The 19816-nt window shown below is 34.3% G+C and overlaps 1 protein-coding gene across 2 annotated transcripts in view; it reads left to right on the top strand.

Moving 5' to 3' along the window:
* Positions 1–5390, top strand: part of LOC114328885 (uncharacterized) — a 128572-nt gene extending 123182 nt beyond the window's left edge. Inside the window, exons 2-4 of one of the 2 annotated variants that reach the window (XM_050646343.1) lie at positions 1489–1669; positions 2560–2928; positions 5205–5390. In XM_050646343.1, the coding sequence (XP_050502300.1) occupies positions 1562–1669; positions 2560–2928; positions 5205–5321 (594 nt within the window). In that variant the 5' untranslated portion in view covers positions 1489–1561 and the 3' untranslated portion in view covers positions 5322–5390. Of the gene's footprint in view, positions 1–1461; positions 1670–2559; positions 2929–5204 lie in introns of those variants that run through there. The other variant, XM_028277860.2, reaches the window with a different exon arrangement.
* Positions 5391–19816: the final 14426 nt, after the last annotated feature.

The raw sequence follows: 19816 nt of genomic DNA, 5'->3' as shown, positions 1-19816 counted from the left end.
AGTTTTAGACCATCCAAAACTTGTTATTAAGATTCCCTTTTTTTCGTAAAATTAATAATAAAAGAGTTATCAGAATTGAAATAACTGAAAAAATAATGACAGTTATCCATAATTTTTCAAAAAAAAAAAAATTTTCAATTAGAAGGATGTATTTGCATATTAGAATATAGTTTTTAATTCCAAACAACTTTTTATAATAGCAATTTCCAATATTACGAAAAATAAAGCTATTTTACTTTTGAGTGAAATTCAAACTTTTTGACATACCTCGTATAAAATTCAAAAAATTTGATATTTGATGGTTAAATCTTAGGTTTTGGCCCATGCAGAGCTTTTTATAAAGAATAACTTTTTTTCGTAAAATTAATAATAAAAAAGTTTTCCATATGGATACAACTTACAGGGACATACTTTATATCTTTAACTTTTGGGCAGTTTTGTACTCGTCTGGTGATAGCTCCACATGCTTTAAATACATCATCATCATCATCATCATCATCATCATCATCATCATCATCATCATCATCATCATCATCATCATCATCATCATCATTCTCTTTGCCTTATCCCTATGCGGGGTCGGCTTCCCTAATTGCATTTCTCCACACAATTCTATCTTGGGCCATATCATTGTTAATCCCCTTTACCAACATGTCCTGCCTTATCGTCTCCCCCAGGTCTTCTTTGGTCTTCCTCTCCTACTCCTTCCAGGAATCTGCACTTCAGCTATTCTTCGTATTGGGTGGTTAACGTCTCGACGTTGAACATGACCAAACCATCTTAACCTATGCTCTCTCATTTTGGCATCAATTGGTGCCACACCTAGACTTCCCCTAATATACTCATTTCTAATTTTATCCTTCTTTGTCACTCCACTCATCCATCTAAGCATTCTCATTTTCGCCACATTCATTCGCTGTTCCTCTTTCTTTTTCACTGCCCAACATTCAGTTCCGTACATCATAGCTGGTCTTATGGCTGTTTTATAGAATTTTCCCTTCAGCTTCATTGGGATTTTTCTGTCACACAACACACCACTCGCTTCTTTCCACTTCATCCATTCAGCCCTAATTCTACTGCATGCATCTCCATCTATTTCTTCATTACTCTGTAATACCGATCCTAGGTACTTAAAACTATTGCTTTTTACAATCATTTCACCATCCAAAGATACCATTTTATTTGTAGTAGCTCCATCTTTAAATGAACATTCCAAATACTCTGTTTTTGTCCTACTAAGTTTTAAACCTTTTTCCTCCAGAGCTTGTCTCCACTGTTCCAGTTTTTGTTCTAAGTCTCTTTCACTATTTCCTACTAAATGAATCGGGAAGTAATATTGCAAAGAAACACTAAAATTTTGTGGTTCTTTCGACTTTTTATCGTACTTAATTTAATTTATTTTTGCTGACACAATTGGCAATACAAACCTTTGCTTATCAGTCAAAATTCCAATAAATTGTCAAAGTTGTTTGACATTTTCTTTTTCAGAATGTAACTTTCAAGATGATAACATCCTCAAAATTTTAGTGACTCTAGTTCTAAATTTTAAAACCCCAGTAAAATGGGACAAAGCTATAGCACATATAACACAAAACGTCCCAACGATAGCACAAAAGATCCCAACTGCAATATTACTGACAACAGAATAAAAAACTCTGAATCTAGCAAGGTAAGTGATATTAAAAGTAAGCGACAATGGTGTTGTGAAGCTATTTCCTTGTGGCATTTTTATAATCAACTATTCTAAATGGGAAATAAGCCACAATTTACCTGAAAAAAATGATTTTATTAACGTTTCGACGCCCAAATCGGATGTCGTTGTCAAAATACAAAATATTACTAAATTAAACAAAAATGTTGTTGCTTAGTAAAAAATTATTCTACTAATTTATTTAATCTGACTCATTATATCGGCAATTCAGACATATATTATACATTTTAAAGTAGAAGACTTTAAAATGATATTGCCAATATTTATGAGTTGCGTTCCTGGGATTACTTTACTGAAAGATAGTTCGTTCGATTACATGAAATCCACTCCAACTAAAGAATATCCGTCACAAAAAAATCGTAGCATGTGATCTGTCTTTAAAAAGACCATCAAATGCAACGGTGACAGTAAAATTCTCGTGTTAGGGATTCCATAGTAAATCACGGGGGAAAACCAGGAAAAAACCTCGTGATACTATCCCGACATCGTAAGTATTTGGTCTTACATTTAGTTTACTCTCAAAACTAATACTTATATTGAATTGCCGATATAAAGAGTCAGATTAAATAAATTATTAGAAGAATTCTTTACTGAGCAACAACAATTTTTTTTAATTTAGTACTATTTTGTATTTTGACATCGACATCTGATTTGGGCGTCGAAACGTTAATAAAATCATTTTTTTAATTAAATTGTGGCATATTTCCCATTTAAAATAGTTGATTATAATCGACAATGAGTGAAATGTTGTTAATAATTGTAGAATTTTTAATCTTATCATCAGACTTTAGTTAGAATACACGTCTCGCCTTTCTTTTTATACTCATTTCAACGATTACCTATGTTAGCAAACATCAAGCAAAAAGCAACATCAAATATCAAATGCTGCTGATGCCTGCCGTCCAAGGAACTGTCCCAGAACAAATGAACCACTGATACGTTGTACTCCTAAGGAACCACCTTGTCCAGAAACTCCTACTCAAGTTGCCCAACAAGCTCCACAAGATTGTTCCCAAGCCGAAAAAGAGGTCCCAACAAAACCAACAAGAGTAGAATGCCCACTTAGGGAGTGTCCACCGAAAAGTTCAGCTAGCTTACAACCAGCTAAAGCAGAACAATACTGTCCTGGTAGCCCTAAACCTGCACCAATTCGACCACAAGGAGGTCCATGTGGAGTACCTAAAGCTGCTCGTAGGGGTTTATCCACTTGGGCGAAAGTAAGTATATATGTGCATACCTCCTCCTCCCCTAACTATTCTCCTTCGTAAGGATGTAGTGGCGTCATGTAATTTGTTTCACTATTTCTGTCCAATTATCTCTGATATATACCAATTGATTTTGATTGATATACAATTATTGATTGATCAATTGGCAAATACGAAAATGGTTCAGTCATGTAAAAATAAGAAACAAAGACTACCAAGAATTGCGCTAGAAGGAAAACCATCTGGCAAGCGTCCGCCGGGGAGACCACCAAAAATATGGAGAGATTGCTGGCAATCTACCTCCCAAGAAATACTTCAACGTTGGAATTTACCAAGATTGACCAATGAATAGTTATCAAAATGATCTTTTTTCCTTACAATTGTGTTTTTCCTGCTATGTCAATATGTTTTATTGTTTGTCTCATTTTATCTACACGTCTTTGGTTTCTTTGAAGGTCGATTACAAGAAAGTGGGTGGGAAAGTTCACAAATCTCTGGAATGGTGGATGGAGGAATTCAACATGACAAAGACAGGTGAAACAGTTCATTATTGCTCACTGTTGAAACAATTCAACAGAACATTCGCCAAAATTTATAGCAGAGCTAATAAGCAAAGGCAGGAAAATAGTCAAAGACATAGTAGATCTGCTAACAGGCCATTGTAAGTTGAATAGACAGTTGAAACTGATGGGATTGGCAGATGATAACCTATGCAGATTCTATCACCTCGAAGAAGAAACAGCAGTGCACATTTTATGTCAGTGTGACAGCCTGGCAAATATTCAGACTCGGAAGTTATTAAACCTTTTAAAAAGGGTCAGGCTAGAGAATGTAATCTAGGACTAGAGCTAGAGCTCCATAATAAATCTGAAAAGGTTATCTGAATCTGAAAAATCAAAAATAGGTTATGCAACACACATTACACATGCCTAGAAGATAAACGATGACCATTCTATGACGTGTTCTACCCCAAAGCATTTTAATTCAGTGCTATGGAAATATATTTTGGGAAGTCCAAACATCATCGAAAGGATTAAAGTTGTTTATAGGTTTAAGTTTTTCTTTTTTTCTGCGTCTGCTCATGTAAAACGTTGAGTATCGTATAGTAATATTTTAGTATTCTTTTGTATAAACACATGGTCTAATGTACACTTTGTACATTTACTATTTGGTGCTAATGATATACGTCATCATCGTCATGGCATCTACAAACCTACACTCCTAGCGGATTTATTGCCGCCCTATTTGGGCTCTTCCGATTCATGTGCCGCGAGGAATTAGTCCACATTAACATTTTGATTTTACAATTGGCTGTGTAACTTAGCGCCTTGTACAATATTTCCATTAGTTCCCGTGTTTGCTTATAGTTGTCCATTGCCATTCTCTAACTCCCATCTTCTTAATGTCCTCAATTTTCTGGTTCTTCCATCTCGTTTTCGGTTTTCCTCGTGGTCTGCCTGATACTGGTCTCCATTTGGTAATTTTTTTTGATAACTGCTTCTGGATTTCTCCGTTCTATATGTCTTATCCATCTGAGTCTGTGTGTCTTGATAAATCTGACGATGTATTCTCCTTTTAAAAGTTCTCTTACTTGGTAGTTCATCAGTTTTATAAATTTATTATTACCCAAGTTTAGTGGACCTGCTATTCTTCGAATCATTTTTCTCTTTAGTATCCTCAATCTTTCGTCATCTTTCTGTGTCAAGCACATTATTTCAGCATCATATTATGTTGCTGCTCTGTAAATTTTCAGTTTAATATTCTGAGTAAGCTTCTTGTCTTTGAGGAAGTTATTGTATTTCCAGTAGGTTCAGTTTCCTGCCAGGATTATTTAATTGATTACTATGCTTGTACCATTAGTTCCATTAACTGAAACCCCAAGATATTTAAAGTGTTCTACCTTTTCAAACTCATATTTGCCAATATTTAACCTTGTCACATTAACTGTATTTTTCTTGAGCATATCGGGTATTTTGTTATATTTTGATTTATTGACAAACCCCTCTTGGATTCTTCTTTGCACAACTCTCAAATTCTTCATCTGTTTTGGTTTCTGCTGTCTGCTTCTGATGTCGATGTTATAATTGTACCTTTATTGTTCCTTTTATAGCAACATTAAATTGTGAAGTTGATAGAGAGTCGCCCTGTCGTACTCCAGTTTCTATTTCTATATTTTTGGAAATGCGGTCGATCCTTCCATTGTCATTTTCGTAAGCTTTATGAGTTTCATTGGGATATCTGTGGCTTTATTGGTTTTGATGATATACTTACACTTCTTTAATTTTTAGCTTGGATTGGCTGCTATAGCTCTCTTTAGCGGTTTTGCCATGTATAACATCTATTTTAGAGATGACTGTGAAGATACGTGCACTTGTGGATGCAAACCTAAGGACGATGAATGTTAATGTCACACGTAACAATTGACTAATATACCACTTTTCAAAATAAGTAATATATGCATGGTTCACTGTATACTTTATTGATTATTTAATCTGTCACATAAAGCTTTCTACCAATATATAGCTAAAAATAAATAAACAACGTAGCGACGGTACAGGGAGCAAAGTCCTGCCTAACGTATGTCCCAGAGAACTGGTAAATTTTGAGAAGGAATTTGTAGATACGAAGATAAAAGGAAAAAGAGATGATCAGAAGATAGCTAATGAGTGTACATACAAAAATATAAAGGGAATTAGCAAAAAATCCGGTCACGGATTCTATCTCTGGCTGAAATAGACCTCAATGGCCCCTACAATCATGCAATCTTACACTCAACTACTCAACACAGTACAATGAAAATATTTAGTGCAATAAGGCAGCTTGACACAGCACCAGGTAACAGTCAGATGATAGCCAACCAAGAGGAAACAGAGACAATCCATATTGACATATCTCCATAGTGACAGCAGAAGTTGTGTGCGCTATAAAAGAACTAAAGTGCAATAAATCTTCTGGATTTATGTATATTTATATTTAGGTATAAATTTATATCTATATTTATGGAGAAGACTGTGTAACAGCAGAATACTGCAAACCAGCGCAGCGAAACAGCAATTAACAAATCATCCTACTATAGATTGATTGATATTGATGGGAAAGTAATAAAGCAGGAAGCAAGGTTTAGATATCTGTGAATAGATATAACCAGTTACGGAGATGTTGAAGAGGAAGTACGACAACAAAGCTTAAAAGCAAGTAAAGCGGCGGGATCTCTTAATGACACAATCTGGAAGAACAAACACCTAAGACAAGACACAAAAGCAAGAATCTATAAAGCAGCAATTAGACCTATATTGACATACACGGCGGAGACAAGACCTGACACATCTAAAACGAGACGACTACTAGAAACAACAGAGATGAAAATACTCCGACGAATATCAGGGAAAAGTCTGTTGGATAGGGAGAGAAGCGAAAACATAAAACGATCATGCGATGTAGACGACATAAATGGATGGGTGACAAAACGGAAACAGGAGTGGAACGAACACATTAGTAGAATGGCAGAGGATACGATAGTACGAATAGCACGAGATAAGTCACCAAATGGATGAAGAAGTATTGGAAGACCAAGAAAAAGATGGTGCGATAACTTAAACAATTTAGGAGGCTAATATTGAAGAAGAAACAGGCTTTAAAACCTACATACAAGAAGGAAGAAGAAGAAGATCCTACTATAGTCCTACTTAATCAAAATAAAATAAAACATTGTGAGCATGGGCGCCCATATAAAAATTTTCAAGGGGGGGGCCAAATGTGAAAATTTTGCACATTACATTTTGTACACTATGAATAATAATATATAGTTTAAAGCATCCGAATAGCTAGGGGGGACACGGCCCCCCTGCCCATGGGTATGGGCGCCTATGATTGTAAGGACTATAGAATGATTTATCTTGCATCAAATTTTAGAAAAGGGTTTGGAATACAACACAGATGAACATCCAATTTTTGTAGATTTTAAACAAGCGTATGACTCTGTGACCAGTGCTATTCGGTAGAAGGTAATGGTGGAAATGGGAGTACCCAGAAAGCCAGTTGTATGTTACTATATATGTTATTAGGATTGTATGGAAAAACTCGATCCAACAATATCAAAAGAACCAGACAGCGGATCAATAATAATAAATGAAGAAGTACTATTATACCTATACTCAAGAATATGAAAAACGGATCAGATGCATGTTGAACTAATTGTTAAACAAAGATAATACACATCTGCTTAACACAGTTTATGAAACAGGAGAAATACCCGGAAGAAATACCAGGCAGACTTCTACTTTCATTGCAATTCCTAAGAAAAACAACTCTAAAAAACGTAAACATCATAGTTATTGCCATGATATATGCTAAAAGAACTGTTAGGATCTTTAACATACTTTTTACTGTGATAATAAATTGCCTGCTTGTTGCCAGCAAAATATGTAAAAAAACTCGACGATGCTCTTACATTTTGGTAATAACATTAAACCGAGGCGATCGCTAATTTAGAATGGTTAATACTCTCGAGTACTTTTCAACAACAGCCCAAATGGCCCAAAGCAAACATCTAAATCAAAATCAACAAACCCGATGGCAATTATGTTATAGAGACGGTGATATTTTGAAATTTCGAAAGTCATCGCGAGTGGGCATCTTCTAGATGGTTTGAAATAGCATGCCAGACAATTACAGATTTTTTACTGGACTCAACAATCGGCTTTTGTTAACTAGAAAATTATTTACTTTAAATTACCATAATGATTGTTGTTGAGGAAACGCCTCGTGAATCGTCGATTTTTGATACTCTCAATGAAATTATCAAAAATAAAATAGATGTATCCACTAAGGATAAGTATTAACACTTTGACACTTACACTACGGTAAGATTTACATTAAAATTTATTGACACTACACGTACTTTTAAATTAAGATAATAGTACATTGTTTACCGGGTAGGAAAAGCTTAACATTCCTGGACGACTGTGAAGATTGCTAAGTCGAGGCGCAAGCCGAGACTTAGCAACACAGAGTCCAGGAATGTGGCTTTTCCTACGAGGTAAACATACTATTTTTCCGCAAATCGTTTAAAATTCGACAGATATTGATTGATTTAAAAAAAACGCGATAATTTTATTCCCAAATAAATGGTGCTTTGAAATTCCTAATAAAATTACTTGGGTTACTATGGAAACGTATTGAGGTTGAATTGTCATTTTCTATCATTTATGTAGAACACTAACAACTGTACGGAAATATCATTTCCTTACAGTAAGGAAATGAAATTTCCTTACAGTAAGGAAATGTCATTTCCTTACTGTAAGGAAATGATATTTCCGTTATTTGCGGAAAAATAGTATGTTTACCTCGTAGGAAAAGCCACATTCCTGGACTCTGTGTTGCTAAGTCTCGGCTTGCGCCTCGACTTAGCAATCTTCACAGTCGTCCAGGAATATTAAGCTTTTCCTACCCGGTAAACAATGTACTATTATTAATTTCATTCATAATGTCTGATGAATTTTTTCAATAAATGACCGCCCCCTTTGCCAACATGTCTTGTCTAAGCGTTTCTCTTCAGTTCTTCTTTGGTCTTCTTCTCCTACTATTTCCTAGAACTTAAAAATAAGCAATTTTTCGTATTGAGTGATTCACGTCTCGACGCTGAACATACTCTAATTTGGTCGGTGTATCAATCGGTGCTACCTCTAGACTTCCTTTAATATACTCATTCTTAATTTTACCTTTTTTATCACTGTATTCATCATTCTAAACATTCTTGTTTCACTTACATTCGTTGTTTCGGTTTCTATTTAACTGTCTCATCGCAGTTATATTACGAGTGCATTTCAAACCGAGCCACCAGACTCTGATGAAGAAGTGGAATGTCCCTTCCAATCAAAAGTTTTACTCCTATAGAAGTTAAGAAAGAAATATCCAAACTCAACTCACGAAAGGCTCCAGGTTATGACTTAATCTCGGCACAAGTACTAAAACAACTTCCTCGTAAGGCCATTATTATGCTAATAGTAATATTTAATCACATGCTAAGCTTATCATACTTTCCAAAAATATGGAAATTTGCAGAAATCATAATGATCCTTAAGCCAGGCAAAGCGCCCAATGAATCTTATCGACCCATCAGCCTACTCCCAATCGTTAGCAAAGTTTTTGAAAGATTGCTGCTACAAAGAATATACTCAGATCATGAATTCCTAACATTACTACCAGAACATCAGTTTGGTTTTCGGAAAAATCACTCTACTACACAACAAGTCCATCGAATAGTAAATGAAATATCAAAAACTCTCGAAGAAAGGAAATACTGCAACGCTGTATTCCTAGATATCTCACAAGCGTTTGACAAAGTTTGGCACAAAGGTCTGCTTTACAAAGTAAAATTGGCACTATCTAGTAACTATTTCCTCCTAATCAAGTCCTACTTATCAAATATGTAGATATACCTACCAGAGTCTCATAATACTACGATCGCTTCCTTTGCTGATGACGTAGCAATACTCGCTGTAAATGAAGATCCCATACAAGCCTCACAAGACCTGCAACACCATCTGGACATACTGAGTGAATGGTACACAAAATGGCGAACAAAAGTGAACAAAACAAAATAATCTCAAATAACGTTTACCAACCGCCACAACAAATGCCCACCTGTAAGAATGGAAAATGTACGAATACCAACAGTAACAGACGCTAAATACCTTGGCCTCCATCTTGACCAACGTCTTACTTGGAAGAAACATATCCAGACCAAAAGAAGACAACTAGACTTGAAATTCTTCTGTACAAAGCAATACTCAAACCTATTTGGTACTACGGACTACACCTCTGGGGCTGTGGAAAGTCAACATCACTGAATATCATCCAAAGATTTCAGTCTAAACTTCTAAGATCAATAGTGGATGCACCATGGTACGTAAGCAATCAAACACTTTACGAAGACTTAAATATACCTCTCATCAGAGAAGATCCAGAGAATCCATTGAGCCACGGAGTCACAAAATGGGCGTACCATTCACCGTGAAAATGAGTTAGTAAGGGAATTATTCCATAATGGCCCTGCCACAAGGAGACTAGATAGAACCTGGCCTCAGGACCTATTTTAAAACTTAAACATAAATAGAATAAGATGAGACATCATTGGAAGTCTCTTCTTCATGCCCAAAAACATGGAACAAATGTAATTAATACTTTTTTAATTATGTAGATTGTAAATAAACATATTACATAAAAAAATAAAAAAAAATATTGACAATTCAGACCTATCTAAGTAATACATTTTAAAGTAGATCACTTTAAAATATTATTGACAGTAGGTATTTATGAGTTGCGTTCCTGAGACGACCTTATTGGAAGATAATTCATTCGATTACATGAAATCAAGTTTAACTTAAGAATACCCGTATGAAAAAAATCATAGCATGCAATTTGTCTTCAAAAAGTCAACCATTTTTTTCCTGGTTTTTCCTCGTGATTTAGTTCAAAAAGTCAACCATGTTTTTCCTGGTTTTTCCCCGTGATTTACTTTAAAAAGTCAACCATGTTTTCCTGGTTTTTCCTCGTGATTTACTATGGGATCATTAACACGAGAATTTTACTGTCATCATTGCATGTGGAAGTATACCATGTTACCTTATAGTTTTTCCGTTATCATATCCAACAGAACTGAGAATACGTTTATTCAAATACAGTAGAACCCCGCAAATCCGAACCCCGCTAATCCGAACGTTCGGCAAATCCGAACCAACAGAAAGTGAGAAAAAGTTTAAAAATTCAAGCCACAAGCTTAAAAACATGTTTATGATAGAGAGTAAAACCAGAAAAATGAACAATGTAGGATTAATAGGACTTTTTATAAAAATTTTTGAAAATGAATTTAAAGCGCTTAAATTAAAAAATATAAAGCGCTTTTTGCTTATTTTGTTTCTAATTTGATGGGGATATTTTAAACTACACAAGTACACACTACGAAATGTAACTGCATAATAAATTTTAATTTTTGTGTAGGTACTTATTAATAAAAACAAAGAATAACTATTCATCAAAAAATTTTAAATCAAAATTTATTAAGAAACACAGGGAACGCTTTTGTAAGGTTCCTTGCTCGTTTCACCTGCTTGCCGAAATCCTTGTTTAAAACTACCCGCCTGTGCCTGCCTACATGTGCTAACTCAAACACTTGTATTCTTTATATTAGCACGATCCATGAATAAGTTGTAGGTAAACTACAAAGTTGCAGAAATTCGGAAACTGAGATATTCAATGCAAGTTTTATACGGTGGATCATAAAAATAATCCCAATACAATAGGCTAGATGCTCGATACTCGTGTTATGCAATGTGAGTTTTTATTGGGCAGGTGGGCCCGGTGATCTATCGGTACGCCAATGCAAGCAACGTATGCTATTGGCTCACAGTCTGACGATTACCTTGTGGTTCTTATATTCACGTAGGAATAAATATCTTCTTTTCTTGTTATGAAATAATTTGAGAGCGATTTTTTCCTCTTTGTATGTAATAAATTGACTGTTTCTTTTTTCAAAGCATGTGTCACCAATCGCCATGTATAACATATATAGAGTGAATAAACACAGAGGATAAACTGGTATATGCATATAATGAGAATTCTGAGAGGTAAAAGATGAACAGAATGTAAGAAAAACAAGAAGGTATCTAAGAAGACAGAAAAAAAATTAAAGTAAATCTTTACTTGAATTGAACTGATAGGAATAATTTAAGGGATATATCTTCTTCTTGTTCTATTTTCGCAAAAGTATATAGTCTGCTTATTTTTCAATATGCCTACAGTTTATTAACGTTATATACAATCAAATAATTTATTTATCAGCGTCAGCTTTCTAACTCGAATTAGGGATAAATGATTATATTTTGTGTGTGAACACCGTATTTACGAAAATCGAGTCCAATTTGCTGAAACTGGTTGAGAGATTAGCAATCGAGTGAATGACGCGTTGATCGGCTTAGCTCCTTCTAAACCACCGACGGACCAAGAGCAGGATTAAAGGACTTTGTTCACTGTACGTTACGTTGTAACCCTTCCTCCGTACTTGCAGGACTATTCTTGGCAACCTACAGGGTTATCTATATATCCAAGAAGAACAACAACATTCGATGATCGATTTTGAGCAAACAAAATTTCTGCGTTTTGGAAATTCTGTAAAAATATTCTGCATTTAAATGTAAGAATTAAATTGTAATGATCACGATATTATTTTTATTAAATTTTGTCGTGTTCCGGTCTGTCACATCTTGTAGCATCTCTAGTGATCTAGATTATGAAGAATTAATCTTAGAAGACCGGTACATATTAGGCTCCGTTGCTCTTAACTGGTAGATTAGGGATGTTATCGTTCATAGAGAGGTGAGAAACACAAGAAAGAATAGATATAAAATAACAAAAAAGAAACAGAGAAGAAAACAACTTTTCAAAAAAGAGAGTGCAACTCTTTTAGATATTTGAATCCCCAAAAAACGTGCAGATCAAACGTTGGACCCTCCTAGTTAAATGAGAAAAAGACAAAGTCAAACAAGCGGAATAACAAAAGATGAAATAAATACGAAAGGAATCAAAAAATATACATATCTTACCCTTTACAGGGGTCTCCAAAACACGACAGTAGTCTAACTTCAACTACATACTTAATAGGTCTGGATCCCGCGTATGAAAAAAAAGTTGATTAATAGCAAGCTGAAAATTTGTTAGTAGCTTAAAGATGTCTAGTCGGACAAACTTTGATATATGGGAACACTGGAACAGGGGAAGTTTTAATTGTGGAACAGGTTAAAAATTTGGAACGGTCAGACCACGAAAACGTCACATGTATTTTGTCCGACAGAACTTCCAATTTATTTGTTACCCTTTCATTCAACTCTCATGCAAAAATCAGACTGCTATTTATCACCTGTCATAATTCCGGTCATTTGACATGTTCTACGTGTTCCACTCATTATAATGCCCATTTGGTGATAAATAGAAGCCTGATTTTTGCACGAGAGTTTAATGAAAATGTAACAAATCAATTGGAAGTTCTGTTGGACAAAATACATGTGACGTTTTTGTGGTCTGACCGTTCCAAATTTTTAACCTGTTCCACAATTAAAACTTCCCCTGTTCCAGTGTTCCCAGATATGAAAGTTTGTCCAACTACACACCCTTAAGCTATTAACAAATTTTCAGGCTATTAATCAACTTTTTTTCATACGCGGGATCCAGACCTATAAACTTTTCCGTGGAAAATGATCGTGAATATATTCCTTTTTATAGAAAAATATTTACAAATTGTACCTAAAAATTATGTGTGTGCGTAGTCTAAAATTTACGAAACTATTCTGGAAATGCGTTTAATCTAATGGGTCCTAAAAATGTTATCATATATAGCAAATGTCTTGTACAACAGTGGCTTTACAAAAATATTTATGTGTATTGTCTATTGCACTATTATCGGTTGCACTATTAAAGAATTATACAAGAATATTATTTCGGTAAACGATATTTAGGGTATTTTTGAAAGGTCTTTTATTACAAACCTAACTGTAAGTCAAAATAAATAGACTAAGTTTTCACTCTAATGGCATATAAAGCAACATAATGCTATTCTACATCCCACCAGAAGGAAAACAATGGGAACATTCTCTGGTTACACCTCCCCTCCGAGGCTTCTACAATTTGCAAGCCATACGGATGCTGAGACTAAGGAAGATGAGGGAATTCTACAATTTACAATTCACGTCCCATCTGCTCAGCGCGGTAAAGTACCAACGAGAATGGTTCCCTTCGTACTCCAATCAGAGTAAATGTAAATCAAAAATGAATAACCATTTTCAATTTCGTTGCAAAACGAAAATACAGCCGAACCATATTCTAGTCCAATCAGAGAGTGCAGCAAGCACCCCTACCGGTTTCGAAACTTATTAGTCTCTCATCAGGAGGCACATATGCTGCTCTCCCTGATCCAACCAAAACACACCCCAGCGTGAAGTCCCGTATTGCAACGAACGAAATGGCATAGATGCCCTGGCGGCAACAGCTAGCAAAAAGACTAAGTTTTCACTCTAATGGCATATAATACAACATAATGCTATTCTACATCCCACCAGAAGGAAAACAATGGGAACATTGTCTGGTTACACCTCCGAGGCTTCTACAATTTGCAAGCCATACGGATGCTGAGACTAAGGAAGATGAGGGAATTCTACAATTTACAATTCACGTCCCATCTGCTCAGCGCGGTAAAGTTCCAACGAGAATGGTTCCCTTCGTACTCCAATCAGAGTAAATGTAAATCAAAAATGAATAACCATTTTCAATTTCGTTGCAAAACGAAAATACAGCCGAACCATATTCTATTCCAATCAGAGAGTGCAGCAAGCACCTCTACCGGTTTCGAAACATATTTGTCTCGTTTAGTCTCTATTAGTTTCGAAAAAGGTAGAGGTGCTTGCTGCACTCTCTGATTGGACTAGAATATGGTTCGGCTGCATTTTCGTTTTGCAACGAAATTGAAAATGGTTATTCATTTTTTATTTTCAAAATAAATAGGTCTTAGTGAAATATCTTTTTGGGAATTTTCCCCATTTCATAGACTTCAAAATAGATCAAATCAAGGTTTTTAGTAGGTTATAAAATTTGAAGTAACTGAATCCTTTATGATGTACAAAAATTGCGCGAAACACGTTCAGACTCCCAAAAAATCATCCAAAAAATCCCCCACGTTTTTGGGGGGTTTGAAAGTGTTTCTTCCATTTTAGAATGTTCTAAAGTACTCAGTTACTTCAAATTATATGTAATCTATAGAAAACCTCTAGAATTGATCTATTTTGAGGTCTATAAAATAGGGAAGATCCAAAAAAAACTTAAGAAACCAGTTTTTCTGATTTTTAAAGGTGTTCTAACGCACCTAAGAAAAATCTGAAAAAGTTCAAAAATATAGTTTTTGATAAAATACACAAAATAAAAAAAGAGATCAGCAGCCATTTCTAAATAAAGTTTTTTCGAAAAAAAATTCACTTTGAGGTTATGTAGATAGGGACAGTTCAAGTATTACGTAACGCAGGTTGGGGGGGGGGGGGTCAAAAATCTTCAAAAATTGCGTTACGCAATAGTTAAACTCCCATAAGAGTACGTTACGTGGGGGGGGGGGGGTTAAAAATCGCGTTACGTAATACTTGAACGCTCCCTAACGTACGTTTCTGTCTCTCCGTGCGTACGTACGCTTCCGCTAGAGCCTCCAATACGCAGAATTATTTTTACAATTCTGCTTAAATAGGTGTACTTATTCCGAGTTTCGACCAACCCTGTATACTAAAATTAAAAATTTAGCTATACTAATGATTCTTAACAATAGTAGAGTATATTAAAAATCATTTGAACGTAAATAGAGTTTTAGATGTCAAACTACTACAATTCTACAGGGTGTGAATATTGCTACGAAATTAATAAAAAAACGTAAATATCTTTTAAAATACCCTGTATAACATTACAAAACCTATATTTTAAGAAAGAAAACATTGAAGAGAATCCAAAATTGTAAAAATATACAGGGTATCCCATTTAAAAAAACGAAGTTATAAGCAACTTCCGATATATATTTTCATGATTCTGTTGCCTTTATTTCTCGAGATATTTCTAATAGGCCCTTTATTTGCTTCACCCTGTATTGTGTGAATATTGTTTTATTTTTTTAATGTCAACGGAATTTAAAAATGACTTTACGTTACATTAGGCAGTTACAAAAACTCCCTATTGTTTAGATCTAGGACTTCTCATTTCTCTACAATATAGGAAAAGTTATTTTATTTTTCTTGATATACGCTTGAACTGTATTACAGTATAAAAAATAGAAAGCCTCAAATATGCGTGTCAATTTTTAAATTGGGGGGGGGGGTAAAATTGCTTTAAGTCTTATTTTTACGAGCGACAGTTTTACTTTCAATATGAACAATATTGAAAATAAAACTTTAGAACTATTAGAACACTAAGTGGCTTCTAAAATTTGCAAACCAACCAATTGTTGGTTGCATCTCACTACCCGTCTGTCCAGCACGGTAAAATTCCAACAAAGATTAGTCCTCAATACTCAGAATAAGAGTAGAACTAACAAAAATAATAAATAATCATTGTAACGGGTACAAAAATCACTAAGGTTTTCGAATCCCTAATATTATCGTTACACCCTGTATACTAAATCCGTTTCAGAAATTGTATTGAGTTGTTGCGTGTAAATGTTTGGTTCTTTCGTTCTCACGATATTGGATCAGTCATAGGCCAGAAGTTTTGTTTCTCGTGTATAGATAAATTTTTGTTTATGAAAAAACAAAAGATGTAGATCTTTGAAACACACTCAGTGATCAAAAGATCCACAGGTACTGGTTTGGATGACCACTCGTACGAAAACAAACAAATGAAATAGAGAATGCGGAAAAATCCCCTTACGAACAATTCACACATCCACTACTTCGGGCTGGGAAAAATTTTTTGAATAGAATCGAAGATCCAAACACCAGCTCTTAGAAATGTGTTTCGCCCTCTTCAACCTCTATGGGCTCATCTAAAGTCAACCTCTCATCTTCACAGATAAATTTTTATTTCTCCACGTGTTTACGTTAATTCTAACCGCCAAAGTGATCTTTAGCTACAAATCTTTCACTAATGTGTTTTTGGCGACTGTGAAACTGGAAAATGTTTATCTTGTGGAGATACGTGGTTCTAAGTGTTACCAACGGGTCCAAGTGTCCTTTTCGTTGATTTGGCATTTTTCGTGGGAAGAAGGTCGTAGGAACTACTAGAATCGGTTTTGTTTATCCTCTTGGTGATTGGATGAGCTGTTTTTAATTTACGCCAAAAGGTTTAACCCAGAGCGTATTTTGCATTCTCCTTTTGGTTAAGATTTTGATTAAGTGAGTGCCTTAAGTCTGTAATTGGTTGTGAGGATTATTGATGGGGAAATCAAATGATTTTGAAAGGGGCGTTTGGTTTCTGAGGATTGAATTTGAGAGATCGAAAAATTCAGTTACGTTTGATCTGTAGAGAAGTCAAGTTTGAGCCGCTGAAGATTAAGATGTAGTTGAATTTTGAGTTTATTCGGCCGGCTGGCTAATTCTTGTATCTTAGCTCAGCCCGGCATACAACGTGTACTCGTTTACTGTTAGGTGGATGTCGATATTATCATACCACTATTAATATAATTTTTCTTATATGCAGGCAGGAGTTAGAAGTTTTTTTTTGTGTTAGCAGTTTCTGACATCATAGTTAAAGCATGGAGTTGCTTATATATATTTTTTTGATCCCGTTTAATATACGAAAGGACTAATGAGTTCTTAAATATTTTTGTTCGAACAGTGCCGATTTGTTTGTAAGAAGTAAATGCTGAATTTTTCTAAAAACTATGGAATCAACCATTGATTGATGTACTTTTAATGTATCTATTCCTTTGTAAAGTGACATTTAGGGAAATGAACTTTGCCTTGGACTTAAAACAACTTTTTTTGTAAACTTTTCATTTTCTTTTTGGTAAACATGATCTCTTTATTCTTTATGTAAAATCGCAGGAGATCACAGATCTTTTTAATTTTATTTTATTTTGTTTTAATAAAAAAGTTTGGTTCATTGCAAAATATTATTTAATATTGTCTTTTCCCTTTCTCTTGTTTCGTAAGTACAACAAAGGATTTTCTGAGTAAAGACATAGATAAGGTAAGTCAAGTATTTTATATATTTTGTATTGACTAGGTGTATGAATTTTTTATTTAGCTATCTTTTCTTTTACGTTTCTATTTTTGTATATTTATGGTTCCCGCAAGGAAACCAGTGGCGCCCAATATTTTATTTTTTTTATTTGATATTCTTATTTGATTTTTCTATTTTTTTATTTCTAAGCTCATAACAGAATATTAATAACATCCCGTTAAGGCTATGGGTACATAATTCGCAAATATTTTAGGTGTATCCCTACTTTTTCTGTCTTTACACGGCAAATTACGTGTAGTAAAATTCACACTGGTATGGATATGGAAACATTACTAGAAATTCTAGTCTAGAGTGTCATTCTACTTGAAAATGTCATCATTAATTTAAAGAGATGGGTTTTGAATGTTCTTTAGTCCAGAAAGCCACTGCGCATCCGCTAGGAAAAATATTCTAATTCGGATTTTTTGCACAATCTTACTCAAAAAGGACTCCTTTTAACAAATTTCCATGTTGCCAGGACCAAAAGGTGGTAAAAAATTTTTTAAACGTTTTTTTTTTGTTTTTTTCCTAAAATTATTTTTATTGCATGGAAAAAAGTTTTTTAGGTTTGTTGGATCATTCCAAACAGAAAAGATCTTTAGTGACTTTTTTCTAAAAATGATAGTTTTTGACATATAAGCGATTAAAAATTGAAAAATTGCGAAATCGGCCATTTTTAACCCTCAAAGACTATGTGAAAAACTGAAAATTTGAATATTGCCAAGGTAGGTAGATATTCTTTAAACATCGATTGATGAAATCCCGAAGAGTTTTTTGCAATACAATATTCAAAACTCCTTTGTTTTTTAATTGCGAATCAAGCGTGCGCGACACTATTTTCCACCGACAGTATGGTGCAAATGAAAGGAATAAATTCGTTATTTCGAAAATCGGCGACTTTAAGGAAAAATCCCGAAACAGGTCGATTTTTATTTTTAAGTTATGATATTGCGGCATATATGGTATACTAGTGACGTCATCCGTCTGGGCGTGATGACGTAATCGATGATTTTTTTAAATGAGAATAGGAATCGTGTGGTAGCTCGTTTGAAAGGTTCTTCAATTCTCCATCAAGTAATGTAAACATTTACATAATTTTTTATACAGGGTGTCCTTCTACTTCTTTTTTTGTCAAATAATTTAATTCAATAAAATTTTTTTGGACACCCTGTATAAATAATTATGTAAATGGTTATATTACTGAATAGAGAATTGAAAAACCTTTCAAATGAGCTAGCACACGATCCCTATTCTCATTTAAAAAAATCATCGATTAGGTCATCACGTCCAGATGGATGACGTCACTAGTATACCATATATGCCACAATATCATAACTTAAAAATAAAAATCGATCTGGTTCGGGATTTTTCCTTAAAGTCGCCGGTTTACGAAATAACGAATTTATTCCTTTCATTTGCACCATACTGTCGGTGGAAAATAGTGTCGTGCACGCTTGATTAGCAATTAAAAAACAAATGAGTTTTAAATATTGTATTGCAAAAAACTCTTCAAAATTTCATCAATCGATGTTTAAAGAATATCTACCTACCTTGGCAACATTCAAATTTTCAGCTTTTCACATAGTTTTTGAGGGTTAAAAATGGCCGATTTCGCAATTTTTCAATTTTTAATCGCTTATATGTCAAAAACTATCATTTTTAGAGAAAAGTCACTAAAGACCTTTTCTCTTTGGAATGATCCAAAAAACGTAAAAAAACTTTTTTCCGTGCAAAAAAAAATAATTTTAGGAAAAAACAAAAAAAAAACGTTTAAAAAATTTTTGACCACTTTTTGGTCCTGGCAACATGCAAATTTGTTAAAAGGAGTCCTTTTTGAGTAAGATTGTGCAAAGAATCCGAATTAGAATATTTTTGCTAGCGGATGCGCAGTGGCTTTCTGGACTACTTGGATAACTGTTATTTTTATAATTGCAAATTATTAATTCAGTTAATAAATGTGATACTAAACAATTTTTTCACTAACTATGTATTCAGTGATTGTAATAATTTATTTGTACAACTAGGACTAATACTCAATCGAGAAAAGAGGAAAAGTGTTAAAGTGATTTTTTAATAATATATTTTTATGGAACGCTTACAATTTTGAACATCTTTAACAACAAAATCCTTGGATCACAGAATATATTATCCTGATGTATTC

This window comes from Diabrotica virgifera, chromosome 3, assembly GCF_917563875.1.
Source record: "Diabrotica virgifera virgifera chromosome 3, PGI_DIABVI_V3a".
Lineage (NCBI taxonomy): Eukaryota > Metazoa > Arthropoda > Insecta > Coleoptera > Chrysomelidae > Diabrotica > Diabrotica virgifera.
This window is presented reverse-complemented; position numbering and strand designations above follow the sequence as displayed.